General features: G+C 36.0%; 1 protein-coding gene across 1 annotated transcript; it reads right to left on the bottom strand.

Annotated features, from left to right (window-relative positions):
- Nucleotides 1-610: 610 nt before the first annotated feature.
- On the bottom strand, nucleotides 611-23,338 carry LOC131699039 (kinetochore-associated protein 1-like). Its single transcript, XM_058994487.1, has 64 exons — nucleotides 23,189-23,338; nucleotides 22,469-22,654; nucleotides 22,195-22,315; nucleotides 21,655-21,770; nucleotides 21,464-21,536; nucleotides 21,047-21,124; nucleotides 20,615-20,649; nucleotides 20,070-20,180; nucleotides 19,772-19,865; nucleotides 19,456-19,508; nucleotides 19,201-19,313; nucleotides 19,044-19,098; nucleotides 18,502-18,600; nucleotides 18,012-18,055; nucleotides 17,785-17,850; nucleotides 17,621-17,696; nucleotides 17,136-17,261; nucleotides 16,960-17,049; nucleotides 16,734-16,799; nucleotides 16,570-16,631; nucleotides 16,220-16,331; nucleotides 15,943-16,086; nucleotides 15,719-15,776; nucleotides 15,501-15,601; nucleotides 15,110-15,229; nucleotides 14,772-14,915; nucleotides 14,401-14,499; nucleotides 13,831-13,934; nucleotides 13,609-13,711; nucleotides 13,127-13,261; nucleotides 12,918-13,037; nucleotides 12,706-12,778; nucleotides 12,545-12,612; nucleotides 12,151-12,440; nucleotides 11,857-12,029; nucleotides 11,514-11,611; nucleotides 11,238-11,382; nucleotides 11,074-11,130; nucleotides 10,806-10,969; nucleotides 10,360-10,464; nucleotides 9,950-10,078; nucleotides 9,694-9,810; nucleotides 9,367-9,476; nucleotides 8,930-9,143; nucleotides 8,723-8,812; nucleotides 8,385-8,556; nucleotides 8,042-8,100; nucleotides 7,455-7,671; nucleotides 7,227-7,300; nucleotides 6,728-6,938; nucleotides 6,148-6,260; nucleotides 5,193-5,248; nucleotides 4,679-4,757; nucleotides 4,440-4,564; nucleotides 4,124-4,259; nucleotides 3,756-3,851; nucleotides 3,587-3,643; nucleotides 3,261-3,315; nucleotides 2,980-3,043; nucleotides 2,739-2,868; nucleotides 2,080-2,169; nucleotides 1,705-1,850; nucleotides 1,195-1,285; nucleotides 611-853 (listed from the first exon to the last, which is right to left on the bottom strand). Exons 2-64 carry the CDS (start codon nucleotides 22,631-22,633, stop codon nucleotides 809-811), a joined length of 6,732 nt encoding a protein of 2,243 aa, XP_058850470.1. The 5' UTR covers nucleotides 22,634-22,654; nucleotides 23,189-23,338; the 3' UTR covers nucleotides 611-808.
- Nucleotides 23,339-23,605: the final 267 nt, after the last annotated feature.

Genomic DNA, 23,605 nt, shown 5'->3' with positions numbered 1-23,605 from the left:
AAAATAATGGTCACATAGACTTTGTTCAACAAAAAGCTTTCGTACAAAAGTGTAGTTATTAATTTAACAGTACGTATCTGAACTCTAATTATTGAAACAAATACAAAAAGTAATTGATTTGCACCATTATTGTATAGTGAATCCCTTTGTCAAAGGTTTTTTTTTTTTTTGTAACTGCACTGTAAAATACCACCCATAGCAAAGCAAGTTACCAAATGACACAGACTGTATTTTTCGTATAAGTTATCTACTTCAAACCCTTCCATTTTGTATCATATTTCATGGTATATAAACATTAAATACAGATAATACATGATTATTTTTAAAAAAGAATTTACTAATATATAAAAATAGTAATTTTAAACCAAGTATTGAACTCCCCCTATGTACAATTGCAAACATTAAACATGCCAGGACTAAATAATAAATACATCTTCACGGTTCTTTTGTGATCATGCTTTTTTGTTGTTCTACAAAATTGTCTAAACATGTTTGCAAACAATAAGCAAACATGCAGAATATAAAGGGTTAAATACAGTACAATGGAAAGCACAGGACATTTAAACATTTCAATAGAAATGTTATGTTTGAAAAAGACAAACAAAAAAGCTTGATTATTCACATCTTTATTTTAATTATTACCAAGCATGCATTGCTACAGTAAACTATGTGTGAAGCATTCAAATTATACTGGGTAGTTTGCATACATGAATATTCATTTTTCCAACACATACATATACAGTATGATTAAAATAAAATTGTTACATATCTTGCCATGGGAAGATAAAATACAAAGCAGGGATTCTGTTTATGTAAAGCAATCCAACAGTCTCTTTTCATCACCAGCAAATTCCTGTGGAGAACCAAAAATAAATCCATTTTGCAAGAGAGCTGGACAGCACTGCCCGTTACATTAGGAATCCACACGAAACAGAAACTGTACATATAATATGCTTAGATTCTTTAGGGTTAAACATGGTACAATACTCAGAGCCTCAATTAGTATTTTGTTCCTCATATACGACTAGAATGTTTAATATAGGGCTGTGTAGTGCCTTTTGGCTTTATAGTACTGTAACACACACTCAGGAGGCTTGCAGCTAATGAAAAATGTACCCAAAGGGCATTTACAGGCACACACGGTTTTTGACAAATGTTTGGGGAGGGGGGAAAAAACACTTTGCTTAAAATTACCTTTAAAATGTCTGGAGTGGAAATGTTTGCAGGAAGAGGTTTCCCCTTGTGTCTCAGATATTCAGATACAAGAGAAGCTGCATCATCAAGGCTGGGAAGAAAAGGCGATCAGAATGAATTGAGGTTTTTATTTTTTTGGTCCACAATACCAAGAGTACGTGTGGTGCTATATATCAAAATTCCATTGTGTTATATTGGCTTGCCTGCCAGAAAGTAAGGCTTTTTCTGTAAGCTAGCAACTGCTTTCTATCATTACCAAACTATACGAAGAAAATCCCCAGCAGTCTGTCCCAAGTACAGTGAAACATGTATTTAAAGCTACTCTCCTGTTAAATCCATTTATATATATATGTAACTATTTAAGAACAAAAGCAAAACAAAATCTGTCGTCTCAAAAGATGATTTATTTTTTTCCGGTATTTACAGAACTTGTTTTAATGACCCGTTCTCTATGGAGTTACAAAGTTTATTGTAATGAACCTCTGGAGGGTTATTGCCCCCGGTACCTACCAGCTCTTGTTTACAAGGTAGTCCACAAGGCCATTCACCTGGTTGGATTTAATCACATGCTGTCTCAGCAGCGGGAGGAGTTTGGTCTTGATTAGCTTATCATACAGTTTATTGCTGTTAATAAAATCCAAGACCAACTCTTTAATCTGAAAGAAAAAGGGTACAATTATGAAAAGTGAAGTCAAATAGACAATTGTTTTGGTTAGTGCCTTCATCAGTGTGTAAATCAAGCTACACACCCAAAGGAGGCTGTTTGAAATCCAAAATGCTAAAAATCAAGAAGGATTCAAATCAGTGATCTTCAGATAAAGTGAACAAAACAAATTAGTATCATTGAGGCCAGAAAATGAAGTCAAATGGGGAGGTCCTCATTACCTGTGCTGAAAACCCGGCAACTTCTCCTGTGTTCATATGTGTCTCAACTTGCTGAAGTACAGTTACTAGATTACTCGTGGAAAGAAATCCCTGAAGAAAAAAAGCAAACAAAAAAAACACTGAACTTGTTAGTCAAATGGTGTAAGCAAAGCTGCATGTGGCTGCCAAGAAATCAGAAATGTTAATTCAGTACCAAAAGGGAGAAATCAGACACTATCCTATTTTATACTATAACTTTATTTTATATAAATGTACCTTTTGACACTGCTTTTTGTAGTAAGACTAAAAACATTTTTATCATTTTAATTTATGCAATTTAAAGTGGTATTTTATCATATCTTACTATTTCTCAGTTGTTCTGTATACTATTCATTTTGTTGTTGTTATTTGAAAAAGCGCTTTGAGGCGATTCATCACGCTATATATGAAATACAGATTAATTGGTTGATTCATTATGATTACCTGAACTACAAACAGATGGACAAATATGGCGGTTCTGTTGTCATGAAAGCAAACAGGCATTTGTTGTTCTTTCAAAAGATACTTTTAAGCTGTATCTAGAGTTCAGATAAACATCGCAAAAGCAGTTTAATCCTATTTTGCCATTTCAAATTGTTAAGGTCGTCTCCCTACTGCAGTCTTTGGTAAAAGGAACGTACTTGAATTTGCTGTTCTTTTTTCTCCGATTGTGGGATCAGCAAAAGTGACCCCAGTGTGAAGGCTGGCAGATCCAGCTGAGCGAACTGCTTAGCAATCCCAATCATATCCAGATCTGCTAGGACTGGACACCTGCAAGGACACAAATGAAACCTGTGTTAAATAATGCAACTCTAGTGCAGAGTAGGCTTAGAAGAATGTTAACATAGTGCTATTGAAGCTTCACACAAAATCACTACTTACTTAAGAAGAAGAACAAATGTCTCGTAGCACGTTTCCAGTTGTTTTGGGCTGGGTGGATAAGAGGCTAAAACAGAAAGAACAGAGAACAGTTCATTTACTAATGAACCATTATCTACATCACAATAAAAGACTACAATGTGTTTATTTAAACTGGGTCGGGAATGAACATCTGAGGCTACATTTTCAGAAAAGAAAAAATGTTTTGGATTAGAAGGAAATGCTGGATTATAAATACAGAATTATTAAAAGAGGTTGTCAACAGATCTTAAAACAACACATACCAGAAAGAAAAGGGGCAAGAATGACATTTCTCCAAGCTCTGATGAAATTAGGGATCTATAAAAACAATGTAAGAGAGAGAGAAAGTAACGAGTGGTAATAATTTTAAGATATGGATATAAGGCTTAAACCTATACAACATAATTCCCGTATCAACTTTGATTTGGTAATCAGAATTATATGATCCAATGGTTGTATTCTAGAACATCTTTCAGCTGAACAGTGCATTGCAGCAGGTACATCAGCTCCAATGATCAGGACTAAAAGGCATTTGCCTGACATTTATGTTGTATCCTCAATACTGAAAAGGTAAATGTATTCACTATACCTGCCACAAGGAGTGCACAGCAGTTACTGCCACCAAAACCTTCCTCATGTAACTGATCTGTGAAACGGAAACATCATTAAAAGAGTAAGTTCAAATGGGAAGCTCGGGACGATTGCAAACACTAAACTGTACCAAGGAAATGCATGCTCAAAAGGGCTGTGAGACTTACCATGCTGAAGCTAAGCAGTTTTTGTAGCACACCATTCCAGAGCTGTGGGTCATACACTTGATATTCTAAACTGAGCTCAGTCACCAATCTTACAGCCTAGACAAGGAAGACAGTTTAGGAAAGCAACAGGTGGTGTTGAACAATTGAAAAATTAGTGTAAAACACTAAAGCATGATCTTTTAATTAGGATATGCAACCGATCAGAACAGTAAGGCTAAACATTTCTATTTGCAGCTATTTAAAAAATATATATATCATAAGAGTGATGTAACTGTGTTTTTAATGGAATTCATAAACAGCACACAGTGGCTGCATTAATTCATTAATTTTGTGTTTTAGCCCAAAATGAATTGCCTCCAAAAACTTACCCTGGGCTCATGGCTATGATTCTTCCACAGACCCTTGATCATGCCCTCCTTTGGACTGTTGTGAAACGACTCCACAGTGTAGGGTATATTCAAGAGTTCAAATTCAGCAAGATAAATGCAGCACTTCAGGTAATACCTGCAACAACAACAATAAAAAAAAGATTTAAAAAATGTATGATGTGTTTTACTATCCTCTGTTACACCATCCACCACACATACATTTAACACATTTAAAAAATGTCAGTAAATACTGTGGCAATGACACACACAACCATACTATGGCTAAGCACCGAAAGAAGCTGAAAGACAGACTTACTTGACTTTCTCAATAGGCATCTTGATGAGCGATACCACAGTTTCCTCTTCAGCCACTTGGATTAGACACAGCAGTGCACGGCTTCTATGTGCAAATGTTAACCGAGCACCAGATGTGCTAATAGGCTGGAAATAAGGCAAAGATGTTATTTAAAAACAAAACAATAGTAATCATTATACACACACGCACATATTATATATATATATATATATATATATATATAAAGTTGATAAACTTACTGATGTTTCAGCAGTAGCAATTGTATAGAGCATTCTTGCACTGTGCTCCATAGTGTATGGCTGAAGCAGGTATATAACTCTAGGGGAAAAGAAAAAACAAAATATAGTCTCTGCTACTGTAGAATAAATTGGTACTGTACCTAAACTGATACACTGAAATGCAGTTTCTGTCTTTAAACCGAAGAACAGAATACTTAGTCAGAGACAAGAATGACTGCAGTTAGTTTTATAGCTTTTCATACACATGTGGATTATGGTCATCACTAGTACTTTGAAAAGTGTTGTAGGTAGTTGTTTAAACAAAGTACAAATACTAGGGGAGTTATTCACAAAGCTTTAACTATGGAGTTATTTTACGAATGTTTTTTTCTCAAATAAAAATTCAGTTTTGTACATGTGTTCTCTAGACTGTTGTTGTCATCTTTAACAAAATTAAAAGTTTCGGGAATGTAAATGTACTCATGCTTTAAAAAACTTCAAGCTATTTAAACAGGACCCTATATCTAAGCGTTACCTCATTAGTTCTGGGTCTTCTTGCATGTCAGTAAGAAACTCAAAGGTTTTATCTTCCTAAAAAATACCACAGGAGAATAGAAAATTGATATAAAAACAAGAAAGAGCATAAATCCTCTTGAGAAACAGCATCTAGTCAACAGGGGTGTACTAAGAATGCAGTACTAATGGTCCAGATCTCCAGAGATTGGGAGAAATCTTTTTTTTTTTTTGTGAAAGTAAAGCTCTTGAGGATATATAGTTTGGATGTTAATTTAAATCAGAGTCCCTCAAGAAGGAAAACCAAGGAGACGATTTTCATTTCTTGTTATGTTAAAAGACATTGCACTAAAAAACTCAGCAAATTACCTCTATTTTTACCTTTTGACCCAGGAGGGATATGGTTCTGCAATAGATACCAGTGTGTAATATCTGACAATACTACAACGGGTCCATTCTGCCTAAGGCTCGTACCATTGCAGCTAACCTTGTGCTACCATTTAGACTTGGAACAAAACCAATACATTGTTATTGTAGTGCCATCAGAATGCCATTGAAAGAACCGTTTTATAAAGCTGTCTTCGATGCTCACAACATGACACATTGGGGTCTATTCAATTGATCTAAAACAACAGAGTATCTAAATACCACTATCATTTAAATAATTGAAATATGAACTTTTCTGAAATTCCCACTGTTTCTTTGTCCCAAAGGCTCATTATTAATTGGCACTAGAGAACAGACATATCCATGGGGATACACTGTGATTCATAATGAACAATTAAAACACTTTGAAAAATAAGCATGCTCCCAGAATAGGGGTAAACATCTGCATGCCAAAGGGAATGATCTGATTTGGGTCTGTAGGGGTGATCTGGAGTGAACAGAAATGACTGTCACCAAAAGAAAAAATAAATAAATATGTAGACAGATTTTGCATAAAAAATTTCAAAACAATAAAAGGTGCTTGTACTCACATCAGTGGACGGCTGGGAGTTCCGGCAAAGCCATTTCTCCAGCAAAACATCCCTGATCTTCGAGATGTCAATGTTGTTTATTTCTGCAATTTCTTTGGCTGCAGCATGTATATCTGCAAGAACAAGCATGCCAAAACTGATTTCTAAGCCAAATATTATACAGCCATTTCCATATCCTCTTGGCCCTACGGAATCTATTCTATGTATATATCGTGTGTAGGGTGCCTTTTGTAATATCGCGCAGTTGAAGTATTTCTATTATAATAAGCAACACCATACACACAGCCTGTTCACTTATGATTCACAAAAACAGATTGTAATGAAGAACTCCTATTGAATATAAAAGAGAGTTGTTAACTTGTCATATGTTCTACACACAAGACAGGATGTACTGGAATCATTAAGAGCGATTGTTTTATTTCTCATATGTGATTTATAATATTTTGTCACAAAAGGTTATTTCCTTTACTTTTAAACAAATACAAATTAAAATTACTGTCCCTTCTTATTTTACTCTCAATATTTTACACACTAGGATGTATGGATGGAATAAAGCCAAGTTTTTGCAAACTTGTCTTACCAGGGTAATCCTTTCCAGTTGGGTTTTGTATTCTTTGTTCAATGGAGTTATGCTCATACAAGGAAACAATAAGCTTAGCAGGAAACCCAGTTAACTTTAAGTACTCAGGAGTGCTCAAGTTGAATGCAATCAGTATGTTTTCTGTGGCTGATCGCTGGTACTGCACTTTTAATTTCTCCAAAAACACCTCGGCTTTTGCATGAGTCTTATCCTGTGTAAGTGAGGAGAGAAACAGGACAGGATTACAAAACGCCAAATAACTTTTTATCTGGTATGATTAACAGACATAAAATAAATATAATGATATATGCAAACTGACCACCACGGGGGGGGGGCGGCAGAAAAAAAAAAAAGTGTTCGTCTCTCAATTGTTTTTTCTTGGACTTCTGTCAAGTTTATTTATTATTTAATAACTGTGTGCTTGTTTCTTATATCGTTATCAATAGCAACATGTTCAATCATTTTGTTAAAACATTTGGAATAAAATGAATCTTCAAACCTCAGCACCAGTAGCCTTCAACCATTTTTCTGCGAGGTGCAAGCAGAATTTCAATGCACTCGTCTTGTCCGGACCTACAGTGGAAAGAAAAGACAAAGAATTCACACTTCTGTTCTGGACTGCTTTACTGACTTCTATCCATGCAGATCGTAAACATGTTCCAGTTAAAAAAAAGAAACCACTTCAATTCAAAAAGGAAATGGTCAAGTCTGGGAGTCTATACTATACCTGTCGGAAGCGCCTGAGCAATTCTGTGAGATGTAGCTGCAGCCCATTCCGGATTGGTAATTGAGAGAAGGTAGCCCTTGATCGTCTGCACAGTTTTTGCAGTTTCTTTGGTCATCAAGAAAGTGTGTCCCTCTTTCGACTGTTTTAGTGAGTTAGGCTTCAGGCTTTTTTCAAATACATGATTCACTGCCGACATATAAAGCTTATCTATGCAAACCTAAAGCAGAAGAATTTTTTTCATTATTACTTATGTATAACACGATTTCTTAATTCACAGTTTTACTCTAATCTCAGACAATCTAAACAAAGGTAACATTAGGTAACGCAAAATGAGTGCTTATCGTGGTCTGTGAAACTAGCCATGAAACTAATATGTTGAAAATGGTAAAGAGAATAGAATGTGAAATAAATACAAAGCAAAATGCAGATATGTAAATTGAACGTGTTAACTTAGAATATGCATACATGTCATTATAAGAGTTCTGAAATCTGATATTGCCATCAACCCCAGAGAATATATCCCATATAAAATAATCTGAAGTAACATTAGCATTAGGTCCTTCCTAACACACAACAGTTGAACTTACCTTCATCAGTTTAGATATGAGAAGCAGAGTGGGAAAAGACTCTTCACAAAGTTCAACAGCTAATGGAAAAAAATGAAAATAATGTTACAAACCATGTATGATTTAGCACTTTCCTTAAAAGAAAAACCAAAAACCCTTCATTACAATACAATGATGTTGAACCCAATCAAACGTGGGGTCATGGTAAATCGCTTAACACAGCACATGATTTAACATATAGACAAATTGTCAGTAGTAATGTAGTTAAGAGAGCTTCCTTTGGGAAAAGATTATTTTCATACAGTAGTTTGACTCAAATTGTCTCTACAAAGACAAGGCTCAGTTCTGCACAAATTGAACGTACATATAATCTTCCAGAAGCACTGAGTTGTTTGAAAGAAGATCAGATGGAACGGCAGTCTGCTCTGGGCGTAAGCTGAAACTTCAAGCGATTTCTCCAAGATGTAGTGGTGCTCCAAATCCACGGGAGGGGAGATTCGCCTGTAGGAATTCAGGTGCTGCAACAGTCCTATAGCCTATGGAAGAGGACAACAGCGTCACACATAAAAAGAGCAAAGTAAACATAAAGCGTTTAAGAAATTTATTAACATTTTCTTCACATCGCTGTTGAAACAAACAGCGGTAGACATGTCTTTTTAAAATATATATATATTTTTAACTAGCCAGAAAGTGTGTTGTTACCTGTTCTATCTGTATGCTCGTGGTCTTTTCATCAGCGGTCTGTATGACCTTAAGGACACCATGGATCGTCTCATAATCGTAAGGGCTAAGCTGCAACAAGAAAACATTTCAAAAGTTTAGCTGAACTAGCGCGACATCACCGGTACAGGGCGGGAAAACTAAATCCGATACACTGATATAGCAGCCACTTGAGCTGTCATATCTCACCTTGTGTATGGTTGCACTGAGACTGATGACCAGGTTACTGGTGCGGTTTAACAAAGGAATAATTTCAAGAGCTTTAGCCACATATTCACTGTGAGACAGTTTGGTGTTTTTTTCCAACGTAGGATCGTCTTCATTGTGAAGAATGTTTGTGCCATGGAGCAGAAGAGTCTCTATGTAGAGATGTAAGGCTGAATCGCTGTCCAGATCAAATGTGCTAAAAGAAAACAAAAAAAAAGTCTAAATGCATGTTCAGACAAGATAATAGCATGCATTGTCTAGCACTGACTCACCTTATGAAATAGCCTAATGAATGTAATTGTCTAGGAATTCATTAATTTCTTAAAAAAATAAAAATAAATCATCAATACCATTTACATTTTGTAAGTATCAGTAGTGTAATTTTGCAATAAGCAAATGCATTCTGCTACTGGATTTACCGGCAGTATTTCAAGATTAGTTCTGAGTTCACATTTGGGTTCTTTACAAGAGTAGAGATCAGATGTTTTTTCCTTGCAGGGCACTGTCGAAATACAGACTGGAAAGAAATCTATAAACACAGAAAGAACAAAGTTTTAAATTAGTATGTTATTTAAAACAGCAATTATATTACACCATTTAAGTGGAACTTGACCACAGAAATATCTAACTGGTAAGGATGACCTTTCCTGGTCTTTATCTTCAAAATACTTTCATTCTGATTAAATCAGCAGCAAAATAAATAAATAAAAATGGACAATGTTATAAATATATAAAAAAAAACTTACACCCAGTTTTCCCAGGTGAATACCCCATTCGGCATCAGCAATTAAAGACTGGAATGTCTGTCTATGCTCCTCGTCCTTATATAAATCAGACAGATGAGCGCCTACTACAGCTACAGCCTAAAACAAGAAACAAAACAAACTAGAATTCCAGAATTCAGTCCAACGAAATCATACTTTTACTGGCTTTGTGTACAATGAAACAGGATCTTGTTGTGTACACAGCAATATGTTTTTATTGTATTAAAAATCGACATACCAAAACTTTGTTATAATTTTGCCATGTGTTGTTGATGACATGCCAGAGTTTTTCAAAGACATCTTTCTTTGGTAAGAGCGTGCAGTAACCCAATGCAAGATCACAGTCAATCACTCGACAGTTGAACACCTGAAACACATGCAGTCCACAACAGGGTGAAACTTATACACCAACCAAAGTCAATGAAATGGTCCCGTTTCCACTTAAGGTGCTTCCTGGTTGTGCCACATTCACAAAAGAAGCGCAATCTAGTGACCAACTTGCTCTTTAAAAAAAAAAAATGTATTAATTTATTTAAAATGCAATTTTCAGAAAAGATAATCTCCATACCAAATGATCAATGCTATAAAAAAAAGGTGCCAAGATCATTCGTTTTATTTAGTTTTGGCGACATCTGTTAAAAATCTCACCTTATGCAGTAGGGCCAGTGACACATCTTTAATAACTGAAACAGTTTTCTCTCCCATGGCAACAATGAAGTCTCTGTCTTCCACCAGGTTACGGCGGTCATAGAGCTGAAAAGTCAAGGTTTAGAAGAGAGCACAAACAAATACATGACTCTGTTACCTACTACCTCTCCCATCCTCCACAACCCTATAGTATCAATGGAACTGTGCACCTGTTCAGTTCGGTGCAAGTGGATTAAGTGGATTGAGCTGGATGGGACCTTGTATTTTGGATACATAGGCTGCTTTAACAATATGAAAATAGCATTGGTCAAAAACATGTTTTTTTCAGGGCAATTAGCCTTTACCCTCCCCTATGTTATTATAGGTGCCAATAAATGATTTGTTCATGAACCCAAATACCGGATAAGTAGTGTGAATTACAAGCTATTGAGTAACCTGCAGCGTACCTTGGCACTAAGCGCCATATCCATATTGTTGGAAATCACATGCTGCAGACAGGTCCCGAAAGAGTTCACCACGAGCCTCAAGACCAGCTCCAGCTGACTGCACTCCTGCAGGTTCTGAAGCATGGAATTCATGGGCGACCTCATCGGCTTGAGGAAGTTCACCTCTATGAAATAAAGTCCAGTTAATACAACATTTCAGATTGTGCAAAAACAGCAGCATGTGTGGTATTGCTTTTTAAGATAAATTTTGTGATAAAATGATACATACCTTCCACATATGGACAGTTTGTTAAGCAGGAGCAATCTAAAGGATAATGCTTTTTACCTAAAAAAAAACAAAAACAAAGACACCATGAAATATGCACATAAGAGGAAACAAAACCATCCAGGACACCCCACCTATTCACTAAAATACAGTGCTGAGTTTATTACCTGCAGTATAAGGTACAACATTGGTAGTTATTTCATAGAGAACAGGCAGAACCATCACTGGATCAAGAACTATCCCGTCCTCATTAAAGAAGTCCTCAAACGTCCATTCATCATAAGGGTCACGGTCAGCTCCCAAAGAGGATGTCTACAACAGAAAGGTTCTCGGATTTAAAAAAAAATTGAACAAACAATGGCATTTTTTCATGGTTCTCAGATTGCCACATGTTGGAAAAGATCATTACAAGTTTTTATTTATTTATTTATTTTTAAACTTACTTTTGCAATAAATCCATAGTCGTCTATTTGACACTGCCTGTAAACATCCATTGCCACGACTGTGTTTTTGCACAGTTCCTGGCAATCCAGTAAAAGATCTGTCAATATGCAACAAGGATGTTAGTCTTACAATATCATTGGAAAATAGCATCAGTTTTATTCTATGTGTAACACCTCTACTGTAGAACAGTACAGTATAGAGCAGGTGAAGGCAACAGACTAAACACACTATCATAATGAAATGCATGCTGATAGCAGCTGTAGTAACCAAACTTCAATATAATTCTATGATGTGTCTAAAACATTTACATAGGTCTCAGGTCAATAAAATAACACAATATACCTGTACTGCAGATAGTAGCTGCCTGACAGGCTAACTCATGAATTACAGCAGGCAGGTTCATTCCATCTGGAATTATCATGGGAGTATTTGTCTCCAACATCTGACAAAGCTTCTGCGCAGCATTTAAAAGAACTTGTCCAGTTTGTGTGTTACAGTGATGCTGATACAATTCGCTGAAAAAAGAAACACACACACACACACACATATATATATTATACACACACAGTACATATTACACCAAATGCTGGTGACAGGGTCAACCAAGACGAGTGTTGGCGAGGTTTCCTCTCTTACCTGCATATCTTTAGGGCCTTTTCCACTTTGCCGACGGCCAGTGCCCGCATTGCCAGCTCCGCCCCCAGCTCCTGCTCTGTGAGCTGCAGAAGCAGAGCTAGCCTGTACAGCCCGGACTCCGTGGAAATTGTCTTCGTTTTTCCATCTTGTCCTTTGGCAACCACAGAGGTTTTTTCAGTCTTTGACCTGGATAGCGTGTTCTCATAGGTTTCAATGTGTTTTTCACGAAGTTGCGACAGCAAAGTACGGTTCTCGTAGTCTTCCAAAGATAGGAAGATATCAAAATCTTCCTACAAGTGACATGAAAGTGAATGAGTTATTAGAGTTGTGTAGACAGCATACAACTCAAAATCAAATCTGTGAACCGTCTCCTCAAACTAAGCATTGTACCTACCTGTAAATTAGCAATAGCTTCAAACATGTTCAAGTTATTTTCACACTGCATTCTTTTTAAAGTACTGTCTGTAAAATGAACAAAAAGCAAAACATCAAACCAATACGAGAACATGTAGGGTGAAAAAAAATAATGTATATAATCTTGAAAGAGATCTCTACCTTTCTGGATGTCTTGCAGGAATTTCAGAATTTCAACCATTGTCCGAGCAACAGCCATTTGATGCTTTTTATGCTTAAAAAGAAACCAAATTTAAATCAGAGCCCTTTTAAATAAGCTACTATCATAAACTTTTGCTACGTTTTTTTCCCTGCTAGTTGTACTTTCTATCTGTCAGGGCATATTTTATTTTCCATTTTGGGTACATCCTTACCTCCTCAGAGGTGTCTCTCTGGTCATGCAGTTCCAGACGAGCCCATATAGCCAGCCTCTCCGCTGTGCTCTCAGCCTCGTCAGATGGCAGTGTCTTGAGAAGCTTTAAACACTCATCTACCTGCAACGAAATGAAAGATGACTTTTGACCATGAAGCAAGCATCACGAGCATGCTTTTTCCCTCTGAGCTGACTGGCTTGCACACAAACCTTGTCTTGTCCAATGAGATAGACAATCCTGAGAATGCAGACTTCAACGGTGGGCAACATGTAAGCTTGAGCCACCTTTAAGGCATCCTCCAGGGATGAAGGCAAATCCTGCTTCAGGATGTATTTCACCAACTTCTGCAGAGTAAGCACATGAATTTAGACTTCAGGCTTAAATTTGAATCTATTTTAATATATATATTACTTAGTAAACAGTACTGTATATATATTTTTGCATTACACTTCATATATAGAGAACAGGTACTTTATTTGATTATTATATTGTAAAATGTGGTTACAGCACTGTATCAGCTATCAGGCGGTAAAGCTTGCCCCCCTGCCTCCCTCAATAATGCCATTGTACTTTCATTCTCAATACTGATATAAAGCAAAACACATATAAAGCAGTCTCTTAACTACTGTGCAATACAGAGATAGCACTGTAACCAAATACTCTAAAATTCGTCATGATGTTTCTTACTAACCATAATCTGCTTGTCATCGGACAAGTTAAAACTTCGTATTCCATATCCTCTAAGAAGCTTCTTCATCTCCATGAGTCTGTAACTTTCCTGCAGAAGCTTTACCCTGCAAACCACAAACAGCTCAGCACATTACAGTAGCACAAAACAGAACTCTACCAATAACACAATGGAAGTTCCACCCCCCCCCCCCCCCCCCCGAAACACTACATCGATAAAACATACTTGGGATGATTCATTTCCAAATGTTGTTTGACAAGTTGTTCAACTGCTTCACTCCAAGGTACAACAGCTCCGTACATGATCTGCAGCACAGCATCAAAGACCAGCTGGAGAGCACAAGGCAGGAAGAATAAGCTGTTACTTGTGTTTCCTCTATAGAGATCCTACTGGAACAATGCTGAGAAACAACACATGCAAACGCATACATTGAATTCACACACACTGACTGAAAAACACTTGTGCCATTTAATCAATTGGTATGGTCATTGAAAAGTGGGAAAAGGTTGATGATGCTGATCCTTGTATGTGGCTGACATGCTCAGCTGATTGTGATGCCGTAGGTCTAAACTGACTTTGCAGTTGAAGGGAATTTGGAGAGGTAGATCAGGTGTGATTTTTTTTCTAGCAACTGACGTCAAGCATACCGATATTTAAATGATAGTACCATAGAAACTCAATATGGTACAGCGGATGTTATTAATGGCGTCTGTCTGTGTTGTGTCACGACAAACAGCAGGTGAAATTTGCACCTATTTACAGAAAGACCCGCAACAGTCTACATAATGTACTTACATCAGTGTCAGACATGCATCCCAGTACAGCCATAGCTTTGGCCTCCCATTCAGTTTCAAACAGGGAAGCAGACTGAGAACTGCATCGCTCCAGCAAATCCTGTTAAAACATATACGATTACTTTAACAAAAATCTGAAATATAAAAGAAAAAAAATCACCCACACAAAATACTTTAGGACACACAATAACTTATTTGAGGATACCAAAGCACTTCTGAAATAACCGGAATTCACCTTTCCTTGGTTAAAACAAGAGCAGGAAACACAATTATAATTTTTTATTGTCAACCTTTGTAAAGAATACAAAGTTTCTAAAAACAAGGACAGTAAAATGTTTATCTTCACTTCACTGGGTAAATGACACCATGTACCTTAATATATTGCAAGAGCAGTTCCTCCAACTGCAGATTATGCTCTTGAATATATGGTTTTATAACTTTCTCCAGAGTGGGAGGAATGAGTTCCGGGGCCAAAACTTTATCCAGCATGCGGAACGCAATAGTAGTTTTATTTTCCTATTAAAACAAAAAAATAAAAAAAGAAGAGGAGAGACAGTGTTACACACTATCATCTGTAACCTTAAGGTGTTATAGAACTCCCTGCAGTGCTTACAAGAAAGGGACACAGCAAAGGTAAAGTAATGCATCTCTTGTACACCTTGCAGCCAATTTAAAAGAACACAGAAGTATATTTAACAAAGAAGTTTTACCTTTTCGAACTCTGAAAGCGGCAGTATGCATTTGTATTTTTTGTACAGGTCTAAAAGCTGCTGCAAGCTCCCCACAAGAGTTTTTAACTGGTGCACTTCTTCACAGTCTCCATCCTCCTTCTATAAAACAAAGTATTTGTTTACTGAACAATAGACAACGTGCTACACTGGTTTTTTATATATACAATTTAATACACAGCATTGTTTCAAGTTGGCTCAATCCATTTAATCAATTTAAAAAATGGTATTGCAGCAATTAATAGTAATTGTACTGTTACTGTATAGAAATATCTAGCATGGCCCAACTAAACAAGAATATAAGTATGTCACAAGCCCATTTGCAACAAAAACAGGCTACCAGTAGTGTGGAAGTTTAGAAAAGGGGACGTACCAAAGGAATCCAAAGCCAGGAAGATGAAAGTCCTAACTCATTTGGATTTCTTGATACAAAATACAGTTCGGCCATTTCCAGTCCATTTTCGGGCCAGTTCAACACAGGAAACGTTTAGGGAAAACAAAACAAAAACAACAACAAAAATAAAATCTAAATATTTTTTGTACAGCTTAAGACAACCAAAACGTAGGGATGTACAGGGTCTGATTACTTTACCTTTTCTGTCAACTCAAGACTTCTCACCCTGTGTTCCAACCACCTTGCAAGTACTTTCTGTAGAAAAAATAGAACTCACATTCACTAATGATATCAAAACAACAGTATCAATAGGTATTGTAGGGTTTTTAAAAAGATAACTTTTCTTTCTAGTTTTATATAGAATGAAAAATGTTCCCATAAAGTTGATTATATCCTTAATGAAATACAAACAAACAATGACCTGTCCCTTTGGCACAATTCTTCTAACAAATGGGATGATGACACTTTTAAACCAGAGACAGAGTTCACGTGAAGGGATATCTGCTGGGATGATGTTCAGCAGCTTTTCCAACGCTTCCACATCAAACTGGCTTTCAAACTCTGGCTGCAATACACAAAGAGAAAGGGATTCAGTACCAAGACATATTACTGATTGCACAGAGATTTCCATTTAGAAAATTGGGTTCTATGTTCCATGTACTGCAAACATTTTTTTTTATATATATGTAAAATATTACTTGGTGTCTGAGCCACAGGTACTGAGCACACTTCAGGTTTCTCTCCTCCAGGTGCCAGAAGATGTCGCTTAAGACGTCTTTGTTGTTTAAGAACTCAATCCAGGAGATCCCACTGCCAATGGGGGGGGAGTGGCATATTTTGGTTGCATGCTTGTAACAATCATAAATACATCATAAAGAATTACATTAGGAAATTAAACTGAATTATAAAACTAATAGTATCATTGGCCCAGTATCAATATGCAGCACTGTACGTCTGTTAGATAAACCACAGCAGCAAGATTTTTTTTAACAGAACAAATTAAGGTAGTTAAAATTCTTGGATACAAAAAACTAAAAGCTAGACAAACCTAAATTTCTCAGGTCCGAAGGCACCATAAAAAGTCGAAAGCTTTGCAAGGGCACCCAAAATCTGTGGAAAGAATAAGACTAAGACAGTAATTGAGGAAATTAAATACAATTTAACAAGAGGAAAAGTTAGCTTTTTTTTTCCATGCACTAGCTAGTTGTTTACCTCAGTCAGTAAAATAGGCAGGTCCTCAAGAAAGGCAGCATTCTTCCGGTCATCTTTCTTCAAAATCTAATCGCAAATTTTGAATAGGTTGTAATTAATACTGCCGGTAAATAGTTAAATACACTTTTTGTATCTTTTGTAAATTAAATATTATAATGTTATAGATAGAGGTTAAAATAGTTTAGATATATAAAAGAGTCTAATAGTAAATAATAAATTAACTTACTCTGGATTTTGCATAATTTAACATCTCCTGTGCCGTTTCAAATGTTGGCCATGGTGCTTTTATGCAATACTGCACTATAAACTGGTCATCCTGAAGACAAAAAAGTATATATCATCGTTTTTATTTAAAGTACTGTACAACTATTTTTAGCATCGCACATTAGCATTAAATCATACCGGTATTTTATGCAAATTCTCCTTAGCTTCGTTAACAAGTTCCACCCATACAGTTTGCCCATAGCCCCCAATGGAGGCTGATGCAAGTCTCTCCAACACAAAGTTCAACTTCACTTTGTACACAAGCTGTATAGGAAAGAAAAAAGAGGATGTACTGCAATTAGCCAACAACTGAACATGTTATTTAATAGGAAAAAAAGTACAGTAATGAATCATCACATTCAACTGAAATCTGTACACTTGTCAATAACGCCAGAGTAGCCATTTCTTAATGCTTTTAAATTAAATTCAGATTGTGAAGCAAATTAATTCCTAAGTGAGGTGCAGTGTTTGAACAGCAAAGAAAGTCAATATTTAAACTGAATCGTTACTTTCAAACCATAAATACGATACAGAAAAAGCTGTGGATTACTTCAAGCAAACTTTATTTGGCCGATCTGTTACATCCTGTTCAATTCTACATTCTTGGAAAGTGCAAAGATTACCTCAACGTCAAGTCCAAACTGGATTGCAAATCTTTCTGCTTCTTCAAATTTATGCTTGTAAAGAAGACGACTGAGCCTAAAAAGAATTAAAAAAAAGCAGTCAAAATAATGTGCAAGTGTGGTACGAAGAAACAAGCACACAACAGAACTCTGTTTTCAAATACCTGTTTTCTGGCAGGGCTTCTGTTAAACATCTCAGCACTAAAGCAGACACTGTGGCATCCAGTGACCTGTAAGACAGAACCAGTTAGGACAAGGATCTGAAAGACTAGTACAAAAACAAACAAACAAACAAACAAACAAATAAATAAACTTAAATCAGGAAACCTTAAACCAAAAACCGATGCAATTTAAGAACAACGCTATTTCTCACCCTATTTGTTCAACATACCTTTGCTGGTTTTCATAAATTCCTTCCAGTAAATATATTGTGTCCTGGAACAAAGAAACAGGCTTGATTTTAGTCATATATTTATGACCTAATTTACAGCACATGTCTTCATAAGGCAGATCTGTTTTGTATGAGACATACTAGAACCCTGCTCCATTATGTATTTCAGTAATAAGCGTTCAAAGGGGTTTATTTTCAACATTTAGCAAGCAGATTTTGATTAAAGGATGATCTGTATCGTTAATGGAGGAGATCCTGTCCACTTATCAAGTGCAATGCTACAGAAAACAGCAAGCATGTACATTCTTTTTCATGATCGGCTTAGATTTTGTATTTTAACTAAAATTGTTCATATGCTTTGATAAAATCATAAATACACATAAAACATGACTGGCATTTTTTCTGAGTTCCAGAGCACTATAAGTTGCCATGCTGTGAAAACCCCCCCATATCATGTTAGCGGTATGTTCATCACAAAGTGAAATATTACCATGCTGACTCCAGTTTGAACCAGCGCGGAAACATCAGACACTTCCAAAGAATACAGCAGGTTCATTGTGGGAAGAGAATACACCATCAGGTTTCTTATCTGCAAATGCAAAAATAAAACACAAAAATAATTGTCTTTTATTATTGGAAGCGAATAAAACACAAGAGGACAGTTTGAATAGATTAAATACAGGTAAGTTTAGGTAGTAACTTTTTCAGGACTAACCCTATGCTTAAATTTTAAGAAAGTAATGAATAACAAAAACTATGATAACTGCATGCAATTAATATAATGCTAACGCTTCATAAAATACCAAAAACCATCAGCTACCTTTAATACAGTCGTTATTTGGTACTTTACAAATGCAGCCATAAGGATATTTTAATCCTAGGATCAAGAACTTTACAGAAAAATAACCCTGGGATAACTAAACAGCTATTACATGCCTGAAGTAATGAAACTAAAACTTGCTATTATAAATAAAAGTTAGTGACACAATCTTCACATACAGTACTGTCATAAAAGAAACCTACAGTATTCACCTGTTTGTTGTCTTGCGTTGTCAGGGCAATGAGCTTTAAATTTGCACTTCCTTGCCTGTAAATATAAAGTAAATTAGAACAGAACGCAGGAGACAAAGATAGCTCGCACAAGTCAGTCTACAGGAGTGCTGTAAAAATCAGAACGTCATAGGCTTACATGGCAACAGAAGCAGACTCTCCTTCAGTAGTCAGCAGAAAGTCCTGAATACAAACAGAGGGCCAGTACCAAACCAGTATGAGGGTGTAGGCATCCCACATGCTCAGAATATTCTTAAAGCAAAAAACGACAATCAATCAGTTAGCATATTTGAATCAGACTACTTATTCTGTGTGTATGTGTTATCATTTACTTAATGACAGCTAAAATCACTGTATGCACCTGTAAGTGTTATTAACCATTCATTTAACTTACTTCATCATCCAAAACAAATATCAAATTATCCAGAATCTGGCATTTTCTCACACCTGTTAAATAAAAGGTAATATAAGTAAGTACAAAAGTCAAAACGATAAAGTTAATAATCTGATCACCCTTTAAAATGAAACAACTGCTTGGGATCAATGAATGATGATGATCAGAGGCCTCCTATGAAGTGGTATAGAATGTGTCATTGTTAGATACATCAACTCACACCCCTAGAGTCAATTGTTATCAATACTTTTTTGATGTGGGTAAATATTATGCTAAAAAAAAAAAAAAGAAGTGTCATAAATACAAATAAAAATACCTGTCAGTAAACTTGAATCCACAAGATTCTGTATAGATATGGTTTTCTGAACTGGATCCATGTTCCACTTTGAGAGCACACAGTCTCCACTACCCTGTAAAATGACAGTAGCATTAAAAGAAGAACACTTACTACCGGAACTTGCCATAACATTAGGTTAAGCCACTGTAGCTTTACATGCAGGATAGAAGGTGAAAAAAAATGAATCGCAGCTCGAGTTAGAGTGACATGAATACTATCTATGTCATCAGCAATTTGTTTCTAGCACATGTCTCTGCGGTAAAACAAAATATCCTACCCCAATTATAAGCTGGATGTTATTTTTTAGGTCACCCATCTCAGCATGGTGACACCCAAGAGTGTGGCTCTCGTCAGTGGAAAAGAATGCCGTCTTGATTGGCATCTGAAGCTGAGAAATACAACAGTACCTGGTCAAAATACAGACCACACGTTTCCTTTTACGCCTTTTACTCTTCGATAAAAGAACACAAAGGCTGTTACTCAATCGCTATTCACAGGCAGGAGTGCTAAAGATGCTAAATGTTTGGACCTGTAAGTAAATGTAAGGAACGTCGTGCCTTATGGATTCCTAGAAATTCTGGGACGTTGCCTTAACAGAAGGCTAAAAAATGAAGCCTGAAATCTGACTTTTGCATTGCCAGGTTACTGTACATGCATTGCAAAACCAAGATTATTAAGAATTAATTACAAATGAAGTTCAGATCATGTCAGATTAACACCACCACAATCATTCTAAAAATAAACTACATTTCTTTACTAATTATAAACATTTATAGAACTAATAGATTTAATTCAAAACAGATATTTGTTTTAAAAAAATACCTCTTTCAGAGCACCAAAGTCCATTTTTTCAATTGCTGCACAAAAAGAAACAATAACTGTATTAACTCTGTCAACACTGTAGAGATAATCCCATTCAAAACAGCAAACTGCTCAAGTAGAACAGCTAGTAAACTAATCTAATAGTTATCCCAGGGCAGCCGTTCAATAACGTTGATGAAAGAGTTTAAGTGGTTAAAAATAGAATTGTGTATTCATGAATAGCGACACTGCATTACATTACACAGAACAAATCATCACGTATCTTATTAAGCATTCAAACTTTCTGCACAGCTACTTATCTGCTTTCACTTCATAGTGGCGATTTTAAATTCAAGAATGTTAAAGTACTTGGAATTTTGTGTTTTAAACTATTTTTTTTTTTACATGTTACTCTTTTTTTCTCCTGCCCAAGGATATGATACGGAAACTTACCCTGTTGAATTTTTGCAAGCTGAAGGTTTGAAATGTGAAAGAAACCATCAGAAGTAAGGACAAACATGTGATAAGTTCCTAAGAAAAAAAAATCCAACTAGTTAGAGGCTTAGACGAAAGACTCCAGTACAAAGCTATTAACACATACACCTCGCATTCACACTCTTGTGGATGGCTTATTGCATGAAAAGTGGAGCACATATAGTAATTATCCCATACTGCGTCAATTCAGTGTTTTATTTAATATATTTAAGCAGTCAGAGAATAACAAATTCAATATTCAAGTTATTTTTAAGGATAGCCCAATAACAATGCAAACTTTGATAAACAGGTCAGACAAATGCAGAACAGCATTTGCAAAAGCATTGACTGCCTGAATCCCAATACTGCCACCACATGGCATTACAAAAGCACTACCTGGATCATCTTCCTGAATGATCAGGTTTCTGTACGTCTTCTGGTTTTCATTGTAAGGCTTCTGCACCAAAGCCTAAAGAAACAACCAAAATGTATGTACAGGTATAAGTATATTAGCATGCTGTGACGTAGATTGCAAGTTATTTAAACAGTCTTTATCCCCAGTCTTTAGCAGAAACCATGTGACTTACATTAGTCAAGACAGTTTTCTTTGATGGCACATGATGAAGATGAAGGTTTCCATTCCTCTCTGCAACCACTAGAAACCTCCCCTCCTGACACAAACCCACTCCGTCCACTTGGGTTTCTGAAACCAGAGAATTCATAATTAACATTTTAAAATTATTTTAGAGGCTAAGTGAGTATGTGTGTGTGTGTGTGTGTGTGTGTGTGTATGTTTGTGTATATATATATATATATATATATATATATATATATATATATATATATATATATATATATAAAGGGCAATGTAGGTACACAATAATGTGAATAATTGACAAAGAAAATTAATTATATCAGGATGTTTCAGCTGGAAGGCTCCTGTTGCATGGCAGTTTCACCCATTCCATGTTTTACTACAAGCCTGATTAGCCACAGTGCATAGAAATCAAGCTCAGGTGTGTCTTGCTAAACCCCCTAGAAAAACCAGAAATGCATCAAACTGCTACGCAATGGGCGTCTTATTTCCATCCCTGTAGTACTTTGAAATCTCTAAATTAAAGACATACCAAATTGAAGCTGCAGCAGGACAGACTGGCAGTTCTGATCAAGTAGTATCACAGATTTATCAGCCACAACAACACAGCCATTGGAGCTGCTAGAGGCATAGAGGTTAGGATTTGACAGGACCTACAAAATAACACATTGAAGAAGGATGGTTAAAGTATGATTTAAAATTACACATTGTAATATATAAAACCAGAGAAAATGTGCATTTCAGTTCAGAAACATGCTTTTCATCATGGCACCATTACATACAGGACAGACTGGGAATAACCTTACCTTATCAGAGGAAGATACTTTAACTAAAGTATCTACTTGATAGAGGGCGGTGCCGCACTCATGTCTTGAATCGATACAAAGACGACCAGTGACGGTATCGTCATTTGTCGAAAGCTCTATGTCATTCCACATTGCATCCACAGTATGTTCAATCTGCTGAAGCATGTAGAGCAATTTTAATAAAACCTACACTGGAATTAAACCACACATCATTTTAACATTACAATACTGCATACAGCGTGTACACAACAGCACTGCTAAAACCATAGGATCACACACATACGGGTTAATACATTTTTGGAGGATATAAACCAGCTGGATAATCAAGTTTTCAAGGTCTGTTTTCAAATAAAGTAATGGGCACATAAGGCTAAACTATAACAATACATAATAAACAGACATAATAATGAATTAAATGTTAGTGTAAATTTAAAAATATGATTGAGTGACGCTCACCGCTTTAAGACAATGTTATTGATACTTCAGAGAAATGCTTTTAAAATTCCCCAAACCCTACAGAACTGTAAAACAATACAACTCACGTATGTCATTAAAAAATTAAAAAGCAAAAAGATTTATTGCAAAAAGATTTACGGTCAACACTAGCTACCAAAAATGCCTTATTTATTGCATGAGCAGCTAATGAGTTATTCTTGTCTAGTTTACAAAAACGTTACTTACAGAAACGTTCTCTGGTGCGGTGGATCAGACAAGACTCACCTTAAGTCGTAGAATTAAAATCCCTAAAATATAATTTTGTAATTTAATTACAGTGCCATATTTACGTTTTTATATTATAGACATAACCTTTCAGAGAACATAATATAATTGTCTTATCCTCCCTGGTCTGGGGTGACGGGTTGAATTTGGCGGGAGGGGAACTGTGCAATCTAAATACTTCCGGTATGGATAAATCTCCTTGGAAACGAAACTGCGTGTATCGCCTGTGATAATAACGCAGTACGTAGTGCTAATAGTAGCTGAAATTTGAGGGTACACAATATTTTCATAAGAATTATAGTAATAGTAAAATTTACTATTTTTACGTTTAATGTAAAATAAAAATACATCAAGCTTTCGATGGTCAGTCGCAGCCACTGCAAAAAACGGCACAGTTATTTCTATATACTCTCGTAC

Source organism: Acipenser ruthenus, chromosome 21, assembly GCF_902713425.1.
Source record: "Acipenser ruthenus chromosome 21, fAciRut3.2 maternal haplotype, whole genome shotgun sequence".
Lineage (NCBI taxonomy): Eukaryota > Metazoa > Chordata > Actinopteri > Acipenseriformes > Acipenseridae > Acipenser > Acipenser ruthenus.
Note: the sequence above shows the minus strand (reverse complement) of the source record. Positions and strands in the feature narration are given on the sequence as shown.